The sequence below is a fragment of the Herpailurus yagouaroundi genome, unplaced genomic scaffold (assembly GCF_014898765.1).
Source record: "Herpailurus yagouaroundi ecotype Mexico unplaced genomic scaffold, PumYag 213, whole genome shotgun sequence".
Lineage (NCBI taxonomy): Eukaryota > Metazoa > Chordata > Mammalia > Carnivora > Felidae > Herpailurus > Herpailurus yagouaroundi.
In genome coordinates this window covers 921326-944940 of record NW_024412444.1, presented here as the reverse complement: position 1 = coordinate 944940, position 23615 = coordinate 921326, and the positions used below count along the sequence as shown (strand labels likewise).

The following is a 23615-nucleotide window of genomic DNA, read 5'->3' as shown; positions in this document are numbered from 1 at the left end:
AGCTTGGTCTCACACAGAATCTCCCCAAAAGTTAGCCCACAGCTTTAAGCCCAGCAGAAAAGAAAGCTTCTTTTCACATAGTACTTCCATACAGCCCTCATGTTTAAGTTCGTTGAACCACCTTAGATCACAACTTATTCTCAAACCAGTCTCTGTGACTGGGATGGACCATGCAGTTTTGCCTATGCTAGGTCACAATTTCACCCTTGGAGACTTTGCTCACCTGCACTACATGGACTGAAACTAGGGTGGGGTGGTCACTCCCCAGATGATTAACTTTTTTATTAGAAGAGGAAATGAGTCATAGATTAGCAAGAACAGTGGATTTCAGCTACAGAAAGTGATAGTCTCCATTATCCCCATTTTATAGACAGCTACGTTAAGGTTCAAGAACTTTAGAGTGACATGTCAGTATCTGCCAGTTACTAAGATATAAAGCCAGTATTCCAGCCAGGAAATCTCAGGGTAGTTATAAAACCACAGTGAATTTCTAGGAACTAAGTCTGCAAGTAAAGATTTTCAAAAGGAGCTTGTTGCTCGTGCTTGTAAACTTAAAATAGAACAGAGAGTTATGTTTGGATTCAGTCAAGTAAAATTACTAACTCTGAACCAGACTCTTAAAGAGCAAAATACATGTTTTCTTATTTGTACAGATCTTATAGATGCTGTCGATTCTTGGAAGATGTCCCTAGTAACTGGAATCAAATGCCAAATGTAGTAGACATTTTTACCTGAAATTGCCTAACTAATCCCTCATCCTTGGTGAGAATATGCACTGGGTAGGTATGAGATGACAGTCACATAGAACCTCCTCAGAGGGTAACGTAAGTAAATACTCACTCCCAAGTTCCCTCAGGTTGTTGGCAGAATTCATCTCCTTGTGGTTGTATGACACCCAGCCAGGGGTTACTCTCAGCTCATCGGGGCCACCTGCAATTCTTTGCCATGTAAACTTTTTCAAAGCTAGCAATGGAGAGAGGATCTCCCTAATGTCTACTAACAAGATCTTACCTAGAGATAAAGATAGAGATAACCGTGGTGTGGCATCACATCATCCTTGCCACATAATGTAGCCTAGTTACAAGAGTATCATCCTATTACCTTTCCTGTATTCCATTCTATAGTCTAAGGGACACTCTAGAATCTGTCACTGGCCCACCCTTCGGCCTTCATTCAACTTGCCCTCACTACCTAAAATGTGTGTTTCCCATCACTGCAAAAACAAGTCCTCCTTGAAGGACCAAGGGCCTGAATCAAATACTTCTACTTCCCCACGACTTACTTAGTCCATTAGGTTGAAGGAAGTATCTCCTGGTTACTTCGAAACCTCCAGTACCGATCCCTAAACTCTCTGGACATTTATTACTTTTTGTTTTGAAATACTCATTTTTTTTTCCATGTCTCAGCACTCTGACTAGATCTCTGAAGCCGAAGGCCCGCCCTTCCTTTCATTATTCATACATTTGACAAATGTTTATCCAAACCCTAATGTGTGACATTGTACCAAAACTACATTAGGTTTCAAGGGACAGAAAACCCCAACCGAATGGTGGGTTAAGCGGACTGGCAGGCGGTTTATTTTTTCTCATGCAATAAAAAGTTTGAACGTAGGGAAAAAAAAAAAAAAAAGTTTGAAAGTAGAGTTTTGGTGACATTGGTTCAGCGGTCCCAAACTCTCAAGATTAAAATCTCTGTGATTCTCTTGGCTTCTTTTTTTTTTTTTTTTTTTTTAAGCATTGCTTTTTCTCATTGGCACACCATGGCTTCCATAGTTCCAGCATCAAGCCTGCATTTTGGGGAGGAAGAAGCAGAAAATGGTAAATAGGAAGTTATTATGTCTGGAAAACAAAGTTTTCCTAGGTAGCCTCACCAGACTTTGATTTGTATCCCACTGGCAAGAACTGTGTCGTGTTTCCATCCGTAGCTGAAAGGAGAATGGAAAAATATTTTTGAACGGGCGGGCATTTAGGCACTCGGATCAACATTCTTGGTCTAGCTCTGTGAAAAAGAAGAGAATAAGCATTGAGTCGGCAACAGTGATTTCCACCCTCAGGCACTGTGCCGGGCATTCAAGGCAACATGATCAATGAAAACAGTTATGGCCCCCGCTTCATATAGCTTTTTTCCTAATTAGAGGACACAGGCAATAATGAAAAGTATTTGTTGAACACATGTAAACTTCAGTTGTACTTGTGCTGATGTGAAAAAGGTCACAGGGCTCTGAGCATTGGGAAGGGGAGGAGGAGATACGAAGGACCTAATCAGGGAAGTTAGGAAGGCTTTCCGGAACGAGGAGCCCTTAGGGTGGTATCTACTTCAGTTTTAGCACCTAACATAGGGTCCTTCATATAACAAAGTTTATAGCAAAGAAGAAAAAATCACGACACGGAGTCTTGCGATGCCTAGTAGGACTGTACTTCGTGACTCTTTTTATTGCAAGTAGCAAAAAAATCTAAGTTCACCCTGAGTTTTTTTTTTTTTAAAAAAACAGGCATGTATTCATTACGGTTCACCTTCTACCTTCTGGCACCAGGTAACATCAGGTAACATCACCCATGTTGTCAAGTAGCTCTATGCTTTTCCACTTGGCTTCCCTCTGTGTTGACTCCATTCGTTTGCTGCTTTTGCTCTCATGATAGTAAGGTCGTGGCAAGCTCCAGATTTACAAATTCTTATCAGAAACCCATGGGGGAAAAAAATGTTATTTTCCCAAGAATAAATATTTTCTGATTGGCTCCCATTGTGTGTGGGTTAGGCCAGGCACCCACGCTTGGGGCAGTCCCTTGGTCACCAGAAAATGCATGATCCACCTTGCAAGTCCTAAGTCTTGTGCCTTCTCCCGGACGGGGATAGGAGCAGCATCTTCAAAACTCCACGATGTGGGAATGAGGATGAAGACCGTTGGCTTCTCATGGAAAAGCAAGAAGCATTCACTAGTGGGAGTGGGAATGTTGGCTGGGCAGACAGGAGGAACAGGGGACTCCACAGGGTACAAATGACTAATGGCTTCATTCACTGCCACAGCTAACAAAAATAATAGTAATAACATTAAGAAAAATGCTTATTTTCTACGTGTTCCTTATTATGCCTACCCATACAAATCCGTTCTACACTCCCAGCGTTTGAAAATGTATCCAGCCTGCTTCACCCAACCCAGAAGGAAAAACTAGCTCTGAGGTTTGAAATTGGTAAGTATCAGATTCCCAGAGGATGGGGTTTTTAGTGGGACTAAAACCCTTCCCTCAGCCCTCGCGTCCACACCGTATGCCCCAGTGCTCACACACCCATGCACGCATACTTCCCTCGGTGCTGATGGGCTTAGAGAAGGTCCATTAAGTGAAGCTCATTTCAAGCGCAGATGGTCCCAAGTAGCTTAACGTCTGCCTGGTGGCCAGACTAAGTGATTTCGGATGGCCTTAGACTTCTGATCACATCCATGCAGCCAGGGAGGAAATGAAACCTTGTTTATCATCTTGATAAACAGTCCCTTTCAGTGCCTCTGGACGCTGTATGTAACTCGGTAGAGTCAAATACTATTAAATTGTCATCACTGTCAAAAAGAGAAGTAATAAGTTTTTCTACCTGAGTCATAGTTAATGACTTCTACAATGTGTGACACAAATCAGAGCTTCTGTTTGTCTGCTTTCCCCCGAAATGTGTGTTTTCTGAGATTTCTGGCTGTGAACGTGAGGCACAGTCTCATGATATAAATAAGTATATACTTTTATTATCACCTCTCAGCGAAGCCAATAAAATATCAAGATGACAAGGGCCAGATTCTTGGCTCAGGTGAGGTATGTGCACGGAGGAAACTAGGAAGCTCTGTCTTGTTCTGGTTCTCCCTGGAAAGCGTAGATTTGAAAGACCATATTTCACGGGTGAAAGCCTCGGAGAGTCTGCCTCCCTAGTTACCATTAAACATATTTATAGAAGTTATTTAAACACTCTTAAGGGAGTAACATACTACTCTTACTTTAATCATCTTAAAGAGTAATTTATTAGTCGGATTAGGCCGCATTAAACCTCACCAACTCACCACCCCCAAATCTGATTGGCTCATACAACAAAGGTTTATTTCTTCATCTGGCAGCATGCTTGTTGTGGTTCAACAGTGGGGCTGTGTTGATAGACGTCACTCAGGGACTAGCATTGCTGGGGGAGCCACCATCGAAAACCAAGGGGTGGGCAAACCCTGACCCAGACGTCCTATCTGCTTTGTACTGCCGATGAGCTAAGCATGGCCTTTACCTTTCTAAATGGCTAGAAAAACTCAAAAGGAGAATATTTTGTGACCCATAAATATTGCACGACACCCAAGTTTCAGTTTCTATAAATAAATTTTTTCTGGCATACAGCCACACTCACTGGTGTAAGTATTGTTCGTGGCTACTTGCCTGATAAAATAACAGAGTTTGGTAGGTGCCACAGAGATCAGGTAGCCTACAAAACCAAAAATATTTACTATCTGGACCTTTATAGAAAAAGCGTGCCGACCCCTGACCTAAAATATTTTGGGTTGGGGACACCTGGGTGGCTCAGCCGGTTAAGCCTCGGACTCTTGGTTTCACCTCGGGTCACGCTGTCACAGTTTGTGAGTTAAAGCCCCAGGTCGGGCTCTGTGCTGATGGTGCAGAGCCCCCTTGGGCATCTTTCTCCCTCTCTCTCTGCCCCGCCCCCTCTCGTGCTGTTTCTGTCTCTCTCAAAATAAATAAATAAACTTAAACTAAAAAAAAAATATTTCCGGGGGCACCTCGGTAGCTCAGTCTGTTAAGCGTCCGACATTGGCTCAGGTCATGATCTCACGGTTCGTGAGTTCGAGCCCCACATCGGGCTCCATGCCGACAGCTCGGAGCCTGGAGCCTGCTTCGGATTCTGTGTCTCCCTCTCTCTCTGCCCCTCGCCTGCTTGCATTCTGTCTCTCTCCATCTCTCTCTCTCAAAAATAAAATAAAATATTAAAAAAAAATTTTTTTATATTTCTGGTTATCACACCAGCAAGAAGAGAGCCTTGGTGAGTCTTGCATAGGGAATTAAAAACTCATCACGGTAGTGATAAGTCACTTTCATTAATACAGAAATAGTCGCATGGCCCCACTTCCCACAAGGCGACTAAGAACTACGCATAAGTCCAGGAGGAAGAGAGCCAGAGAGAGTCATTTAGCACTCCTGCTGGCTGCCAGAGCTAAAACTAATAACAGCAAGAATATTAATAGGAGGAAATTGCATTTTCCTTATACCTCAGGCACTGATCCAAGTGTTTTGCCAGTGTTTACTCGCTTCATGGCACTTCACAACAACTTCATCCTGAAAGTACTGTTATCTTCCCCATTACACAGATGATAAAACTGAGAATGAAAAGCTTAAGTGATATTCCTGAGGTAAATACAGTTAATCAAGCGGGAAGGCAGTATTTCTTTTTTTTTTTTTTTCAACGTTTATTTATTTTTGGGACAGAGAGAGAGACACAGCATGAACGGGGGAGGGGCAGAGAGAGAGGGAGACACAGAATTGGAAACAGGCTCCAGGCTCCGAGCCGTCAGCCCAGAGCCCGACGCGGGGCTCGAACCCACGGACCGCGAGATCGTGACCTGAGCTGAAGTCGGACGCTTAACCGACTGCGCCACCCAGGCGCCCCGGGAAGGCAGTATTTCAACCCAGTCAACAGAGCTCCAGAATCCCATCCAAACACTGGACTCTTACCATCGTGCCACGTGCAAACCCCTGGGACTCACAGAAGTGCCAGCCCTTGGTACGGTAGAGACCCCTCCCTGACAAAACCCTTAACTGTAAAGTTCAGTAGATGCAAAATGCTACTTTTTATTCTTGTGAGACAGATTTCCATAACGCCCGATAATTCAGGTAGGATTGTGTGTTGGAGATGCATGTGGTTTTCCTCCAGATACTGAAGGAGGAACTTGTAGTTTAAAATCGCTTTCTGACTCAGCAGGGGGACCCCCTGGTGGGCATCAGTCCCTTGAGTAAGATCACTTCTTTCAGAGGAGAGTATTTTACAGCCACTCTCTTCCTGGATTAACTCAAGGTGTATCTGTCTTCCTGTCTTTGCTTCTCGGCTGTCTCAGGAATGTTGTTGCGTGAGCATTTTTGTTGTTAGCGTTGTGTGGCTTGTGGAAGACATGTCAAAGAATACAGTCATGGCTTTGAGGTGATAGATTTGGAGCCATTCTCTTGCCTGCTTTATTTTGTTGACTATACTTTCATGTTGTCCTAATGAAGTTTATGTATAATTACCACCCGTGTTCCTGTTAACATCCATCATACTTACCTGCGAAGGATAATGGAAGAATCTCATTTTAAGAGAATAAACCAAGTGTATAACTGTTGTTGGGCTTCCACCTCAGAGAGTATTCCTATCTGTATACCATTAAATAAATGCCGGGAAGAAACCCAAATAGAAAGATGAATAAAGACAGAGGAGCAGATAAGATTCAATATAGACAACATATCAGACCACCCACCATTGACAGGACATTCTGGAGCCTGCAAGGCAAATTCTTCCATTTTTCACCCTTTCAGAATTCTCTTCCTTTATCAAAATTCTTGTGAGAAGTAACTGCCTCCAGTGTTGTCTTTAAAACTGGGTTTCGTATTTTTATGTTTGCCATAAGAATAATGTTAGCTTTTATTTATAGTATGCTTACTGAGTGCTGTTTGGTATATTAATACACAATTTCTAATTCTCCTAATATCCTGTAGAGTTGGGCATTTTCTTTATGAAGGACCAGAAGTTAGAGATTACGATTTGTTCCTAGTTATCCAGCTAGTAACCCATATTGCGTTATTTGAAATATTTAAATATTAATGTATTCAACCTTTAAGGTCAGTGTTTCACATAATTTTAGGGGAATTATTATAATATTATAATCAGAGGAGTTGCTCATGTAAAATGAGTTTGCCTGTCTGTTTGCTAAAAATTTTTGCCCTATCATTCCCAGCCTGGAAGGCTAGCAATAGAGAAGAAAACCTGGTAACCTACCACCTAGCTGGACCGATGATTTTGGTTTAGGCAAAGGACTTGGGGGGATCCAAGTGGGATTTGGTTGAAGAAAGTTGTACCTTATAGGGGACCAGTGGACATAGCTACTCCTCCAATCCTCATTCCCTTTTAACCCTTGCCTTTATCAAAATAGTGGAGAGGCACCAGGGTGGCTCATTCAATTAAGCATCTGACTCGACTTTGGCTCGGGTCATGATCTCACGGTTCATGAGTTCAACCCCATCTTGTGCTCTGCACTGACAGTTCAGAACCTGCTTAGGATTCTTTCTCCCTCTCTCTACCCCTCCTCTGCTCACTCGCTCTCTTGAAATGAGTAAATAAACTTAAAAAAGAGTAGAACACAACTTATTTATTTTACATCCTCTGATATCCAAACCACTACTGGGGTTTGCCCTCTCTAATGCAATCCAAGGCATCCCTGCTGGAAAAAGAGTAAAAGTTGTGTAGTATTTAAAGAACGCTAAAGACTGAAAGGTGTTCTTCTTATAAGCTCATTGGTACATCTTTGGGTAAAATTTGTTTCCATGTTGTTAGAGAAGTTCTTAAAAATAATTTTTGCAGTAGAGTTTCATCATATCCTATGTGTAAGCCATTTTCTTCCTTAAAAAAAATAAATAAAGGAGAAATCTTGGGGATGGGTGATAAGTGCATGGTAGTATTTCATTACTTTTAGCCATCTTGTTTTAGGGGAATAGCGGGGTCTAAATGTTTCCCAGTGGCCCTGACTGGGAGTAGGGATACAGGTGTGAGGAATGGTCCATGTTAGTGAAATGAGGGAAAAAATGAGAAGGGTCACATTTTTTCCCAGTAATAATCCTGATTCCAACAGTATTATTAAGAGCAGAATGCATTTCAGAGCTTACTCCTAATGAGGTATTATTATAGCTGCCTATACTTATTTAATTCTTATACTCTCTCATAGTCCTTGGAACAACTCTATGAAATTAATGCTATTATTTTATAGACAAGAACCTTGAGGCATAGCATGCAAAATGATCTGAAGCAGCAGATCCAGGACTTGAATTTTGGCAGCCTAGCTCTAGAATCTGCGATCTTACTCATTATGCTATATTGCCTCAAACAGGGCTTCCCAGCCCAGAATTTGTTCTTTTTTCTTCCATTCATCTGTCTTCTTTGTACCCCAGAGCCCTAGGAGGGAGGAGATGGTAATTTGTTTAATCTGAAGCATAAACAAATCAAGCAGCCATTTTGCCCTCCTCGACCAAAACATGCTTAAGGATCCATTAGTGTCTCTCTTGTCAGTGATTTACAGACGAAGACACTTGGAGCTTCCTTCCAGTCTACTGGGTCAATAAAGCATTTTTAACAGAGTCTTAAATATGCATTTCTGACAGCCACTACCATACATTCCAAGAGAGCTATTTATAAGGTCTTGATCAAGAAGCCCTATAAAAGTGAATCTCAGAAAAATCTGTGCTTTGTCTCCTACGTAACATCTTTTAAAGAAAGGAACCATTTGCAATGAAATGAAAATGGAAGGATCTGAGTAATTATGTCCGTGTTAACATTCCTTGCTATGTTTTATTCATTTCCTCCAGAAGTTGCCCTCAACTATAAGCAGATATATCCTGGCTTAACTCTTAATGAGGACTAAAGCTTTCTTACAGTTATTATTATTTTTTAAAGTCTGTGTGTTTATTTTGAGAGACAGGGAGAGAGAGGCGAGAGAGTGTGTGCATACATGCAAGCAGGGGCGGGAGCAGAGAGGGAGAGGGGGAGAATCCCAAGCAGGCTCCACACTGTCAGCACAGAGCCTGATGCAAGGCTTCATCCCATAAACCATGAGATCATGACCTGAGCCGAAATCAAGAGTCAGATGCTTAACCGACTGAGCCACCCGGGTGCCTCTCTTATGATTACTCTTAATTGCGATTTCATTTTCCAGTCATTTTGCTTAGAATAATAAAAAGCTTGTCTTTTGTACTTTTTTGGCACTACCCCAAACCAAAGTTCCAAGTAGATTTTTCTAGAAGGTATATTAGGTCATTTCTTTGCAAAAATTACATCTATCACTCAAGTTTGTTTTCTTAAAAGATCTCATAGTGAATATTCAAATAGGAATAGGTCCCCCAGAGATGATTAATTTATATTAGCCTTTCTTCTTTTCCCTTCTTTTATTTCCTCTTTTTTTACTTTCTTTCTCCCCTTCACTTTTTTCCTTCCTTCCTTTGTTCCCTTCCTCTCTCTTTACTCCCTTCTTTTCTTCCTCCCTCCATTCTTTTTTTCCTTCTTTCTTTCCTTCTTTCCTTCCTTCCTTCCTCCCTCCCTCCCTCCCTCCCTCCCTTCCCTTCTTCCTTCCTTCATCATTCAATCATTTAGCAAAAGTGATACTATTATTCTAGGCACTAAGGATAAAGAAGTAAACAAGATGTGGTCCCAGCCATGTGGAGTATCTAGCCCAACAGGATAGACACATAGTGAACCAAACATTTTTACTGGGAGATACACTGCAAAGGAGAATTTAGGCTTGCTAAGAGATCATACCATGGGGATCCAAAGCTAGTCTTTGGGGAAGAGATTTATTCAACAAATGTTTACAGACCAAACCTGGACCAGATTCTAAGGCAAGTACTAGGGATAGAGTGATAAAAAAGAAAAATTGCTACCCTCACCCTTTATAGGAAAAGGAAGACATCGTTTGAAAATGCCAAAATAATACTTTGTGATATTATTGTGGGAGAATTATGTAAGGTTGTAGAATCATATAGCAGGGGAATCTAACTCACTGTATGGTTCAAGGATACTTAAAGATGATCCTAATGATGAGTATGGGGGGCAAAAAAAAAAAAGAATAAAATAAAAATATAGTACAGGGTTTAGACTTACAGTCTCTCTCTTTTTATTTTTAAGATTATTTTCTTCTCTTGTAACTTTGTACTGTCCCCTAGCATTTCCTTTCCCAGAAAACCCAGTGTCGTGATAATTTTGAATTACTTGGCTATGCTTAGTCATTGACATTAAGCCATCAACACCAAAATATACTAGTGAATGTCAAATTGCCTGGCCGATGAAAAGGATTAGACATAGCATTTTCCCATAAGTGCCCATTCTTAAGTGGCTGACCCAGTTTGTAGCCCAGAGCAATCCAGTTGCTTGGTATGAGCACTGTTAGATGACCATTCCGGGAGCAAACCCTGTTTTATGATGGCAGCCTTCAAGTTTTTAGCCATCTGCTTGCCAGTCATTTCTAACCTCATCATCCCTTTCATTCTTGACATATAATTGTCATCAGTGGGGACTCTTTTTAAGAGACATGTTACCCTTAGCAATTCATCTTCTTTGTGTTTCCTCACATGTGCAGGGGAAGACAGTGATGTATTGAGATGGGAAGGAGGGATCATTGCTAGGAGCATATTGGGCTTGGCATTTTTTTTTAACTTCCCCAGCTCAGAGAGAGTTGCTGCTGCCAGAAATAATCTTGAAATGCTGTCTTCCCCACCCCCATTTTTGGATATTAGAAACTTTCTCTTCCTGTTAAAAAGCAGAAGGGAAAGTGGAGAGCTGACCCGTAGAGCTTCCCTACAGGGGGCTGCCATTGCCACTGGGGTGAAATGGACAAATGGAGTGAGAAGCAAGGCTCCCATTTAGAAAATTTGTGGGAGAGGAAGAACTGAGCAATAGATGTTCATCTAACACATCTAACATTTTGGATTGACCCATGTGAGCCAGGTAATTACTGCACTTACCTTCTAATCTAAAAGAACTAGGAGGCCCCTTATGAAGTGCAATTTAGGATATGAGGCTAATTTCTTTTTTTAATTTTTTTAAAGTTTATCTGTTTATTTGAGAGAGAGAGAGTTGGGAGAGGGAGAGGGAGAGAGAGAGAATACCAAGCAGGCTCTGCACTGCCAGCACAGAGCCAGCCCGATGTGGAGCTCAAACTCATGAACTATGAGTTCATGACCTGAGCCAAAACCAAGAGTCAGACAGTTAACTGACTGAGCCACCCAGGCAAACCATGGCTAATTTCTTATATTGTATCTTAGATGTTTTCCCATGGACAAATTCAAGTGATGATACAAGTAATAATCTGGAAATTTCTGAAGAGTACAGAAAACCTTCCTACTGTTCTTTGTGCCCCATTCTTTGCTGTTAGCTAATAGGTTACCTCATTGTCTTATGTGATAGATCTACAGATGCTGGGTGAAATCCAGGTAAAAAGCCATTTTCCAGATAATCCATAAGCAAAAAAAAAGGGGGGGGGAGTTCAATTTATGGAGCACTTAAATGAATGCTGTGAGCAGCGATAGATCATTTTGAAATCATTTTGACTTGGACTGAGATAGAATTTATGAATGGATTGGCACTGGCACCAAAGAAAAGTCTGAAAGACATTTACATGATAAATATTATCGTTATGAGTTTGCAATAACCTTGGCAGTTAGGTTTGAAGGGACAGTTAACTAGATAATCTTTAAATCGCAGATAAAATAGATTTAAAGGGACCTTTTTCTAGTTTCTGGAAAGGGTTATGACAAATCTTACTTTTCCTTTTCATCATCAGGGACAAACCTGAAGAATATTTTGGTTTGCAGTCCCCTTGTTCAAGCAGCCAGCTTGATAGAAAAATTCTATCCCTATGGTTATAAGAGAAGTTCAGAATTTTATTTCATTTCACAGGATTTGATCAGTTTCTCATTGTGTCTTGGGTAGACCAAAGTAAATGTGGGTTCCTTATATAGCCAAGAAGTAAAAAACACATAGAAGTTGGGAGGGGGAAGTTGATCTTACAATCTTACTATACACTACTACACCAAAGGCATCCAAGCTTCTCAAGAAACAGTAAGTTACATATTATTTGGCTGTGTAAAAATTCATGACCGGCTCATACTAATCATTCATTTTGTTCAATCACCCATCTGTCCATCCATCCAATAATATTTATCATTTGATATTAACTTTAGAGGGCTGATCATCAGCTAAACAAAGTTGTTTCCACTTTTTCCTTTGCAGAAGCATTCCTTTAAGGAATGGATTCTTGGGGTGCCTGGGTGGCTCAGTCGATTGTCCGATTTCAGCTCAGGTCATGATCCCAGGCTCATGGGATCTACTCCCGTGTCAGGCTCCATGGTGAGCGTGGAGCCTGCTTAAGATTCTCTCTCTCTTTCTCTTTCGCCCTCCTCTGCCCCTCTCCCCCTACCCCGTCTCAAATTTAAAAAATAGATTCTTGTACTCAATGTCAAAAACAACTAGAGGTGCTTCTCGTTGTCTCCAGTAGAAGTGAACCCTCTTAAGTAATTCATAGAGCCCCTAAAAGCATAACTTAAAAACTTACAAGCAAAAGACTAGAGATACAAGTGAGCCTTTTCCTGTCAAAGATCTAATATTTTTATTTTGTCAACCCAAGTCATTGGACCAGGGTTTCATGGTCTGGATAGATTAACTTGCTCTGGTTGGCTGTGGCCAGGTCAGTCACAAATATAAAACTTTGGAGTCAGGAGATTTGGGTATGACAGGTCCAATAAGATTTTCTGAATTTTAGGGTCCTGTGGGCTCCAGAACCTGCTTGCATATTCCACATTGGCTTACCTAAGCAGTCAGTGTAAAATGAAGCTATAGTTCAAGCTGGCAAGATCAGGTGAGCCTGTTATTTAGAGCAACACCTCTCTGGCTTCCTGTGTGCAAATCCATCATCCATGAGCCTGCAGAAGACGTGGTCTGGGGTCACTGACTTTATACACAAGGTTTTAATGCAAATGGAGCACTTGTCAATTCCCAGTGTCTGAGTTCTCCTCCCCTTTTCACAGAAATGTCAGCATGTATGCCCGAGTGGGGCTAGCGAAAGAGCACTGCATATGGGGTCAGAAGATCTGGGCTCTGGTCCACACGCGGCCAGATAATAGTTATCTGGGTAGTTAAAACGTGGCCCACTTTTTTAGCTGTTCTTGATCTCAGTTGTGTCCCCTGTAAAATGGGGGTAATCATAACCTCATTGGGCTCTAATAAGCATAAAGGAAATGGAAGATTTATAATGTGTCTATCATGGTGTCAGGAAAATAATAAGTACTCAAGAAATGGTTAACTCCTATATTCCTATAGTTATCACCTCTACTTATGTGGCTGTGCCATTTGCCTGGTCTAAGTCTGCCTCCTCACTAGAAAATCAGCATAACAATAGTCCTATTTCTATCTGTGAAGTACTTTGCAAGTAAATTGAAATATGCACTTAAATGTTTAAGAAGTAGACAATAAGGGTCCTTGTCCTTGAGGATATTATATTCTGAAGGGGTTGGGGGACATATAGGCAATAAGGTAAATAAATAAACTACTTACAGTAATTGAAAGTTACAAATAGTCTGGAGGTGACGAAGATAAGGACATGGAGCAAAATAAAGGAGATAATGAACACTTTCTAAGAGAATTATGATTTAAATAGGGTAGTCCAGTGAAACTCTGAAAAAATGACATTTGAGAAAAGATGTGGAGAGAGTAAGGGAAGGCCCAATAGATTTGCTAAAAGAGTGTCCCAGGTGGGGCACAGTTCAACTTGTCAAGAAGATCAGAGGAGCCTCTTAGAGCAGTGCCTCCCTGAATTTAGAGTAACCCTCAAGAGGGACCACGCCTACCATTTGGAGGCAATAGCTTGCAAGACCAGTGTCCCTAGAACAGAGAGATGGAGGGAAGGATAGGAGCAGATGAGGTCAGAATATAATTCGAGGAGGAAGTGTGAGTTGGATACTTAACCTTGATAAGCTTCCTAAACGTAGCTTCAGACTTCCTTTTGCAAGAACTTCCAAAGAATGACAGCTTGTGACAGGATGCAAAAAAGCACTTTTGGGGCCCAGCAGGCCCAAATCATGCTTGTGTAATTTGGGACATGTTATTCAACCTCTCCGAGTCTCAGTTTTTCTTCTCTAAAATAGGGGCAAAACCTTTTATAGTTGCTGCAAGGTTTGTCAGTAATGTGGGTAAAGTGCTGAGGACAGTGCCCAGCATCCATCCAATCAGAATCCAGTCAATGTCAATGAGCACTTAGCTGGTGCAGAACTGTTCCTTTGGCTCATCTACAAGCGTGTTGGGAGAGACTGGCTTTGGGCCTCCAGTGGCCACCTCCCTGTCCACATTATTTAATTCAGGGCAACAATCTGGATGATTTGGCATGTCTGTCACTGCCTTAACTGTAAATCAAATGAGAGTCAAGATCTATCCTAGAAGCTTTTCTATGGCGTGTGCTGTTTTTATTCATGAATGTTGCTCTAGTCTTCCATTAAAGCCAAGTGGTGACTTAAACATTGGTGGTATTTTCATAAAGTGTAGAACCAGCTATTACTGAATTGACTGAGGGTACTTACAACTGACAATTACAAGTTAAAGCAACCTAATTGCCCTTATCTGGGTGAAAGAATGTAATGTGTGATTAGCCCTATTGTTTCATTAACTCTCATCCCAATGAAAGGCTTGTGGTGACAGTGAGATACTCTTCCCATGATCCAATTTCAAACCCCCTTATTTCCTGCTCAGAATTTTGTATTGGCCTTATGTTTCTTCTGCTTTGCTACCTTGCACTTCTCCAATTCCTCCCTAACACAGCAGCCAGGATGGTCAGTCACTCTTGAACAATATCTAGATCCTTTCAGTTCTTGGCTTCAAAATCCCCGTTTGTGCCTTGTTCGAACAGAATCACGCTGAATACTCTTTCTGGAGAGGGAAGATCTCTCCAGTTTAATCCTATGTCAGGTCCTTAGTTCATCTACTCTAAAATATTTTTTTAATGCCCCGACCAGCTCCTTAGAGAAATGACTAGTTATAGGACTGGGACGGGAAATATACAAGATGAGCCTGAGGCATCTTGTAGAGTCAGAAAGTAAGAAAGTGCTCAAAAAAAAAAAAAAAAAAAGGTGAAGGGCAAGCAACATGGGGAGACAGAACACAACAACCAACTGAAGGGACTCACAGTGGCCAAAACTGGAGCATTCTGAGCAAGAAAATAAATAACGTAGTGTTGGGTTATAACCCAGTGTGTAAAATAAACATCTTTGAATCCATACTGATATGAATGATTAAGTAAATAGATGAAAAAGAAGAGACAAATCTGTCATGCACAATTCCCAGTAATTTTAGTAGATGCCTCAACCTCACAGAGGTGGAGCCTGACTCTCTACTCCCTAAGTGTGGGCTGTACATAGTGACTTCCTTCCAAAGAGGACAGTATGGAAAGGCAAGGAGGAGAGTGATGTTATCTGGAGGGAATCTGACCAGCCCTGTCTTAGCCAGGTTATCATCAAGAGTGGTAAGTCATGCTGATAGCATGTGCCCTTTACCTCTGTGGTCTTCCTCCAGAAACACATAACCTCAGTGTAATCATAAAAAAAAAGAATCATATAAATCCCATCTGAGAGACATTTTCCAAAATACCTGAGCAACACTTCTCAAAGCTATGAAAGCCCTCAAAAAGGAAGGACTGTCTGAAACTATGATAGAGAACTATCATAACCAAGAGAAGCCTAAGGAGCTGTTGACAACTGAATGTAATGTGGCATCTTGGAATGCACCCTGGAACAGAGAAGGACATTAGGTAAAAACTAAGAAAATATGAATATAGCATAGACTTTAATTAATAATAATGTATCAGTGTTGGTTCATTAATTATAACAAATACAGCATACTAATATACGATGTTAGCATTAGCAGAATAGAAATAGGAAATAATAGGGTGTGGCATATGGGAACTGGAAGTATTATCCTAACAAATTTTCTATAAACCTAAGACAATTCTATATTAATTAAAACGTGGTTCTAAAAAAAGGCTGTGACCTTTCGCATTAGTGAAATGCTTTCCCTTCATCATAGCCTGCTGAAGTTCTCCCTTTCAACTCACAACTTAAGCAGCCTTTCAATAATTTGGCTGAGTGAAATAAGTCAGTCAGAGAAGGACAGGTACCATATGCTTTCACTCATATGTGGATCTTGAGAAACTTAACAGAAGACCATGGGGTACGGGAAGGGGAAAAAAAATAGTTACAAACAGAGAGGGAGGGAGGCAAACCATAAGAGACTCTTAAATACAGAGAACAAACTGAGGGTTGATAGGGGGTTGGGGGAGAGGGGGAAAGTGGGTGATGGGCGTTAAGGAGGGCACTTGTTGGGATAAGTACTGGATGTTGTATGGAATCGATGAACCGTGGGAACCTACCCCAAAAACCAAGAGCACACTTTACACATTGTCTGTTAGCCAATTGGACAACAAATTATCTTTAAAAAATAAAATAAATAAATAAGTAAATATTTTGATACTCAAAAAAAAAAAAAAAAAGAAGAAGCCTTTCGAATTCTTCAAAAACAAATGGGTCTCCCCTTTGGCCTATATCCACAGAAATTGCTACTTGCCTTATGGTGTTAATTTTAGGTAACGAACTTCCTTCTTCGTTCATCCAACCAACAATTATAGTGTACCTACAGCGCTTGTTGACAGTAAGTCTAACCTGGGCCCTGGCCAAGCTTTCAAATTGCCTGCGGTCACAGACGTGTGGTTACAGTTGTGTGAGGCAATGCGTAGGGTGCTAAGAGAATGAGCAGTGGCAGCAGTGAGGACGCCTTCTTAAAGGAACTGACCTTTGCATTTAGTTCAGAGAAGAGTTCATGAGTGAACACATTTGAGTTGTGGGTGGAGGGTGGAAGGATAGGAAGTAGGAGGAAGTATTCTAGGACACGCCATCTTTGCACAGTCCCTGAGGCAGAAAGGAGGAGGAAGTTGCCAAGGAAATATAATACAAATGTGACCAGATATAGTCAGAGGTAGCATATACGGACATTCGGCCGTGTGTCAGGCTCAGTGCTCACCCCTCTACGTGTGTTATCTTGGTGTGCACTCATGCAACCCTTTGAGGCAGGTGTTACTATTTTTACCATTCTACAGATGAAGAAACTGAAGCACACAGTAAGAGGCAGAGCTGAGATGCAGACGAAAACTGGCTGGCTCAAAAGCCCGAGCTCTCCCTGCCATTGAGAGGAGGTAGAATTAGTTTCACTTGAACCAGAGTTTCTTTTGCTTCTTTCCTATTAAACCAGGGTTTATCAACCTGGGCACTCTTTTTTTGTTTTGTTTTGTTTTTTTTTTTAATTTTTTTTTCAACGTTTATTTATTTTTGGGACAGAGAGAGACAGAGCATGAACGGGGGAGGGGCAGAGAGAGAGGGAGACACAGAATCGGAAACAGGCTCCAGGCTCCGAGCCATCAGCCCAGAGCCCGACGCGGGGCTCGAACTCACGGACCGCGAGATGGTGACCTGGCTGAAGTCGGACGCTTAACCGACTGCGCCACCCAGGCGCCCCATCAACCTGGGCACTCTTGACATTTTGAGAAAGATCGTTCTTTGGTGTGGGATCTACCCTGTGCGTTGTGAGTTGTTTAACAGCATCCATGGCCTTCACCTGCTGGATGTCTGTAGCACCTACCCTCCACCAGCGATGACAAATAAAATACCTTCAGACTTTACTAAATATCACTGGTGGAGAGGGCAAATAGCAAAATCACCCCATCCCCAGCCCTGCCTTGAGAATCATTACATTATTTTGTGGGTTCTCAGGGTAGGATGGGGCCATGTCTTAAGTCTTTCCTGACTTCTGTCTTCCTTCCCTCCTCTCCTTCTCTCCAGTGTTTCCTAAGTGCCCCCTGTGTATGGGCTGAACCCATGTCCCTAACAATTTATCACACAGTGACTTGTATATAGTGGTTGCTTAACAAATACTTGCTGAATTTATGCCAACTGGATCCTAAATGTTACGGGTCCATTCTGGTCAAATAAAAAACATTCTTTGTAACGTAAAACTTGATACCGGGGAAGTTAATTTCTGGTTTCTGGGTACTTGGAGTATCTTTAGTGTCCCTGTAGAGCTATCCTACAGGCTGGCAAGACCCACCTGAATGCTCACCAACATTTAGACAGACCCAGCAGTGCACCTGTTAAGAACCTAGTGGAGAGTGACATACATTAGGTTGCCAATAAATGTTGAATGCATGGCTGACCTGTAACAATTAAGTGAAGCCATATGCCTAGCTCTGTAATTTGAGATGCCATTTAAAGCACATACCTATTTTCTCCAGCAATTCTTTCTATCATTTTTTGGATGAGATCTGGATTTGGGAAATGACTCCCCAACTAGATTTTCTATTCAGCCCCCTTGAGAGTAGGCGGGCATTGGGCGGGAGAGCTAATTTCTGGGCAGTGTTCCTGCCACCGCTGGTTCTGTATCACTGGAGTGTCAGTTGCTTGTCATTAAGCAGGAGCTCAGAGAATTCTAAATGGAAAGATAACATAGGATTGAGCTCCCAAAATACAATGCATTTAAATCAGATAGACTCTTTATTTTGTGTTAGCGCCAGGCATTCCCTGGTTCACCGCTTCTCAGTATATACAGCCCGGAATCGTTGCCTCTTGAGCACTATTCATTGGTGGTCTTTGGTGCATTTGAAGTATAGGGCTGTACTACCTGTCTTCTGCAGGACTGCACGTACCTACTATAGAATCTTGTATACATGTGTGTATCGATGTTACGGAGAGAGGGTGACAGAGAATCCCACAGTAATTATACTTCCTGGAAACTTTTTCTGTAATTTCTCTTACTCTCCCCAACCCCTCCACGTGTACCCCCACAGGCTTTAATGGCCCCTGATTTATTTCTAATCAGTGTCCCTCTTCTTTCTGTCTTGCCAGAAGGAGGGACATGTGAAGTGATAGCTGCACACAGATGTTGTAATAAGAATCGAATCGAGGAGCGGTCACAAACAGTAAAGTGTTCCTGTCTGCCTGGAAAAGTGGCTGGAACGACAAGAAACAGACCTTCCTGCGTCGATGGTAAGTAGCCAGTTTTACATCTATCCTTAGGTGTTTATGGAGGTGTTCACTGCGCATAATAAATATTTTTTGTTTCATCTACGGTTCAGGATAACGAACACGGTGCATCCAAAGAGTTAGACGGCTGTACAAATGCCCGTCCTCAGCAGACTTTGAATTCTTGTTTCTCTGGCTGTGGAATTGTCACATAGGTCCATTTTAATGTTTTCTTAGAGATTAAGGTACAGTAATTCTTCAAGTCAAGAAATTGGAGGGCCCCATTCATTTGGGAAGTAATTTTAGATGCGGTTATACATAATGATGATGGTGACGATAGTACTAGATAACAATACCTAACATTTACTCAATGCAAATATAACGAGCATTTACTCTATGCCAGGTGCTGCTCTGGGTTCATCACATGCATTCGTAAACAAATAGAGATGCTTTGAATGCTTACGATATGCCAAGCAGTGTCTTAAACACTTACCATGCATTATCTTATTTACACCTCCCAACGATCCTATAATAGTTCCCTACTGCCGTGTAACAAGTTAGCCCCTCAAACTTAGCAGCTTTAAACAGCAAACATTACCTCACAAGTTCCGTGGGTCAGGAATTCAACTGAGCTGTGTGTGACTGGCTCAGGGCATTTCATGTAGTTGCAGTCAAGATCTAAAGGCTTGACTGCTCCTGGAGGAAGGTTTTAAGATGGCTCACTCACAAGACTGTTGGCATGTGGACTCACTTCCTTGCTGTGTGGTCCTCTGCAGAGGAGCTCAGTGTCCCACACCATGGCAACTGGCTTCCTCCAGAGCGAGTAATCCAAGAGAACAATATAGAAGCCACAATAACGTTCTCTTTCATAATCTAACCTCAGAAGTTACCCTTCATTGTTTCTACAATATCATATTGGTTAGTGAAGTCATCTCCATTCAGTGTGGGAGTGAACTATCAGGACTTGAAGGCCAGATGTATCTATCATTGAGACAGATACATTTTTCCTCCCATTTCAGACATTAAGAAACAGAGGCTTAGAAGGGTTATGTAATGTTCCATTGGTCCCATGGCTGACAAGTTGTAGCTTGACTGACTCTTAAGCCTAGAGTAACGAACTGTAATACCAAGTCTTGGCTACCGTCTTTAAAACAACTTTGTATGTCCTAAGAGTTGAGCCAAGGCTCACAAGGACCACAAATATCTCTCCCCATCTTTATCTTTCATAATTTTAGAGCCAAGCGTGAGGTGATGTGCAAATTCTTCAGTAAGAAAATCAGGACTCAGAGAAGTGAGTCACCTGCTCAGGGTCACACAACAGCGATTAGACCCTGAATCTCTTGGCTTAGGATCCCTGGTTGTACCTCTAGAATGTAGACAGAGCAGGACACCTTCTAGACTGACTTGTGTTATTTATTTTCATTATTATGTGGTTAGAAAGAGAAACAAACTCAAGCTACACCAGGTAAAGTTGTTTTTTAAGAAAATAGAAGAATCCTGGGGAGCCCAGTTATAGGAGACCTCATGGGATTCAATTCATAAATCCTTCAAGTGGAAGCCATCTTGTTTTCTTTGTTCATGGGACACGCATTTTTCTGATCTCTGTTCTCCTCATTTTTCTCCATGTGAACTGGTTCCCTCTTCCAAGATTTTAGCTTTTGAACCCCCATAGCTTAGGAGCTGGCATCAAGTTCTTATTTCCATGGTGCCAACTCTGATCTCATGGGGATCACAATACAGCCCAAAAATATTTGACTCAGTTTCTGTGTTTAAATGTGTTCTCCAAAAAGACAAAACATACCTGGCTCAGCCTGGGTCATGTGTCAACCTTTGCCTAATCAGCCATAGCCAGAGAGCCGTACATGTGGCACGTACAGCTGCCCATCATGTACCAAGCTTTTCTTTTTTCTTTTTTCCAAAGGATGTGGAGAAGCCAAGTTTGGGAATATACTATGATCAGTAAGTTCTCAATTAAGGCATTTTCAGTGGTCATTTGGCACTATTTGGAGACATTTTTTGGCCTAGACATCTGTTGCAATTATGGGGGTACTATTCACATCTGATGGGTAGAAGCCAGGGATGCTGTGAAACATCTTACAGTGCACAGGCCAGCGCCCACAGCAAAGTATTATCAAGCCCCAGACGTCAATGGAGCTGAGGTTGAAAACCTGCGCTATGATTATTTATTTCTTGTAGATCGCAGTCAACACGGCAAGGTACCTCCAGTGCAGGAAAGGCAAGCAGCTAGACTAGAAATGCTGCTTTTCTTACTTGCAGGAGGAAACTCTTGGCCCTTGAAGCCAATAAATATTGTAAAACCGTGATAGTTTCTCACATTGTCTGCCAAAGAAAAAAACATCGAGTCTGTTTGCTATAAATCTCCATTTTGTTTCCAGTTCATTTTTATCTCTAATGATCTAGAAATAGAATTGCCTTCAGGATTTGGATGTAAGACACAAAGAACAATACATTGTTTATGCTGGCAGAGGGGGAAATGGCATCTGGCCCTAAGTGTCTATGAGAAGTTAAAGCACATGATGGTAATATTTTGTCTGTCGGAACAAGTGTGCTTGACTTTGGAAACTCTGAATCCTTTAAGGTGGTAGGTTCAGGCAAGAGGGCTATTAGTCCCTATCTTCCAAGCAAAAGTCTGTAAAATATAGAGTATTCTATAGGATCAAGCTGATGATTTATATTTTCTAAAGCATTCCACTCTTCCAAAATCCTTGACTCCGTTGGCGCGTCAGAGTAAAGTCTACATGTTACTCTGGCCAACATTGTTTTTCTGGGGGTGCCTGGGTGGCTCAGTTGGTTGAGCTTGGTTTTGACCCAGGTTGTGATCTCATGGTTATGAGATTGAGCCCCATGTCAGGCTCTGCACTGAGCCTGGAGCCTGCTTGGGATTCTCTCTCCCTCTGCCCCTCCCCTGCTCCTACTTACTCTCTCTCTCAAGATACATAAGTAGATATTAAACAATTATTTTTATGGGCCAAATCTCCTCATGCAAATTAAAAATGAAGCATATATATAAACTAATAATCATTCCAGTGTAGTTATTACGATCACGAGCTGTGCCATTAGACAGACATGAGTGGAACTCAGCTACACCAATTACTAATCGAATTACCTTGGGCAAGTCACATACGCTTGTTACTTGTTCCTTAGCTCTGAAATGGAGATGGTAATTGTTTCTACTTCTCTAGTTTGGGATGAGGATTAAGGAAGTCAAGTGTGTTTTGCATAATGTCTGATTCCCATGTAGTGCTTGCAGAATGATGGCATCTGTTTCCTATCTTACTAATAAGTGTGGGTAATACTTGGAAGAACACATTGCTTCACAAAGTTGTGCTTCATTGTAATCAAACACGGTAGCATTTTAGTGCCAACCTTTTCCTAAAACTGCTTCTCACTGATTATCCTGGAGATCACTAATGCTGGTAAGTCATCTTCAGGAATTCAGGTTTATTACAGGAATTCTGAAAACTACAGAAATAATCCATACCTTAAAATCACACAGGATATTATTGCTCAGAGATTATCATTACTTTGTAAGAAAACATGTATATGTCCCCTTTGGCTTAACCCATTACTAAAAAGAAACTCATGTGGTAGGTATTTTATTGAACTACAATGTTACAGTGCTTTTTATCAACAGCTTGTTTCCTTTAACATGAGGTGAACGTTTCCCAATTTAAAACATATTCTTCAAAAACATTATTGTTAATAACTACATGGGGCTTCGGAGGTGGATATAAGTGATTGATCTATTTCCTCCACTTTGGCATATTTACAATGTTTGGCACACTTCTCTAAGTCTAAAAATGGATGGAAACCAGCTTCTCCCCATAACAGTAGTTGACAACCCATACACCATATTTGTCCTGAATATATTCTGTTGTACATAGTGCATTTCCCATGTAAGCGTTCCAATTGCTGTTATTTACTTTCCTCTGAAATTACAGGTCACTTGCCTTCCATAGCATTTTCAAAACCCGACAAACAGCTATGATTTTAAAATAAGCATATATTGTATTATTCAAAATCGGAGACCAGATGATTTAAAATGGGACATACATTTGCAGCGTAATTTTAGCAACTTATTCAAAAGTAGAATATAGGATATTGGGAAAATTTTTTAAATAGTGGCCTTTGAGTTGAAAAAGTATATTCTATCACCTAATAAGTGAAAATACCAAAAGAAACTCTCAACACTAACATTCACTCAATTTTGTGATATGTATAAAGACTTTTTAAAGTGTTGTGCTCTTGGATTTGTGCCTAGCACTTTTCTGACCAAATATTAAATCATTACACTCTGATTCACACCCTCTTGTGTCTTGTTAAGTATTCTCTAACCCGAAAGGAAGGCACCTTCCTCACTATCATTGTTAACAATAATAAAAATAAGGGCGGGGCACCTGGGTGGCTCAGTTGGTTAAGCATTTCACTCTTGATTTCAGCTCAGGTCATGATCTCAAGGTGGTGAGTTTGAGCCCCTCTTGAGTTCCTTGCTGGGCATGGAGGTTGTTTAGGATTCTCTCTCTCTCTCTCTCTCTCTCTCTCTCTCAAAATAAATAAACATTTAAAAAATTAATGGCTAATATGTTCCTGAAGGCTCACCATGTATGTATGATTCAAGTCTTTCAAGTCTCTGTATTCATTTAACTCTAACCCCAACTTCTGAAGGTGTCTCCTTCTCTTACTTCCCTTTTGCCTGTCAGAAAATTGAAGCACAGAGATTTTGTGACTTGCTAACCATCACGCAGCCAATAGTGGCAGAGCCAGAAATCCGTCCCGGGCTGTCTGACT

The 23615-nt window shown here is 41.4% G+C and overlaps 1 protein-coding gene across 3 annotated transcripts in view; it reads left to right on the top strand.

Annotated features, from left to right (window-relative positions):
- Positions 1-23615, top strand: part of TAFA1 (TAFA chemokine like family member 1) — a 508553-nt gene that overhangs the window by 369112 nt on the left and 115826 nt on the right. For 2 of the 3 annotated variants that reach the window (XM_040454488.1, XM_040454489.1), the window contains exon 3: positions 18690-18830. In XM_040454488.1, the coding sequence (XP_040310422.1) occupies positions 18690-18830 (141 nt within the window). The remainder of the gene's footprint in view (positions 1-18689; positions 18831-23615) is intronic. The other variant, XM_040454490.1, reaches the window with a different exon arrangement.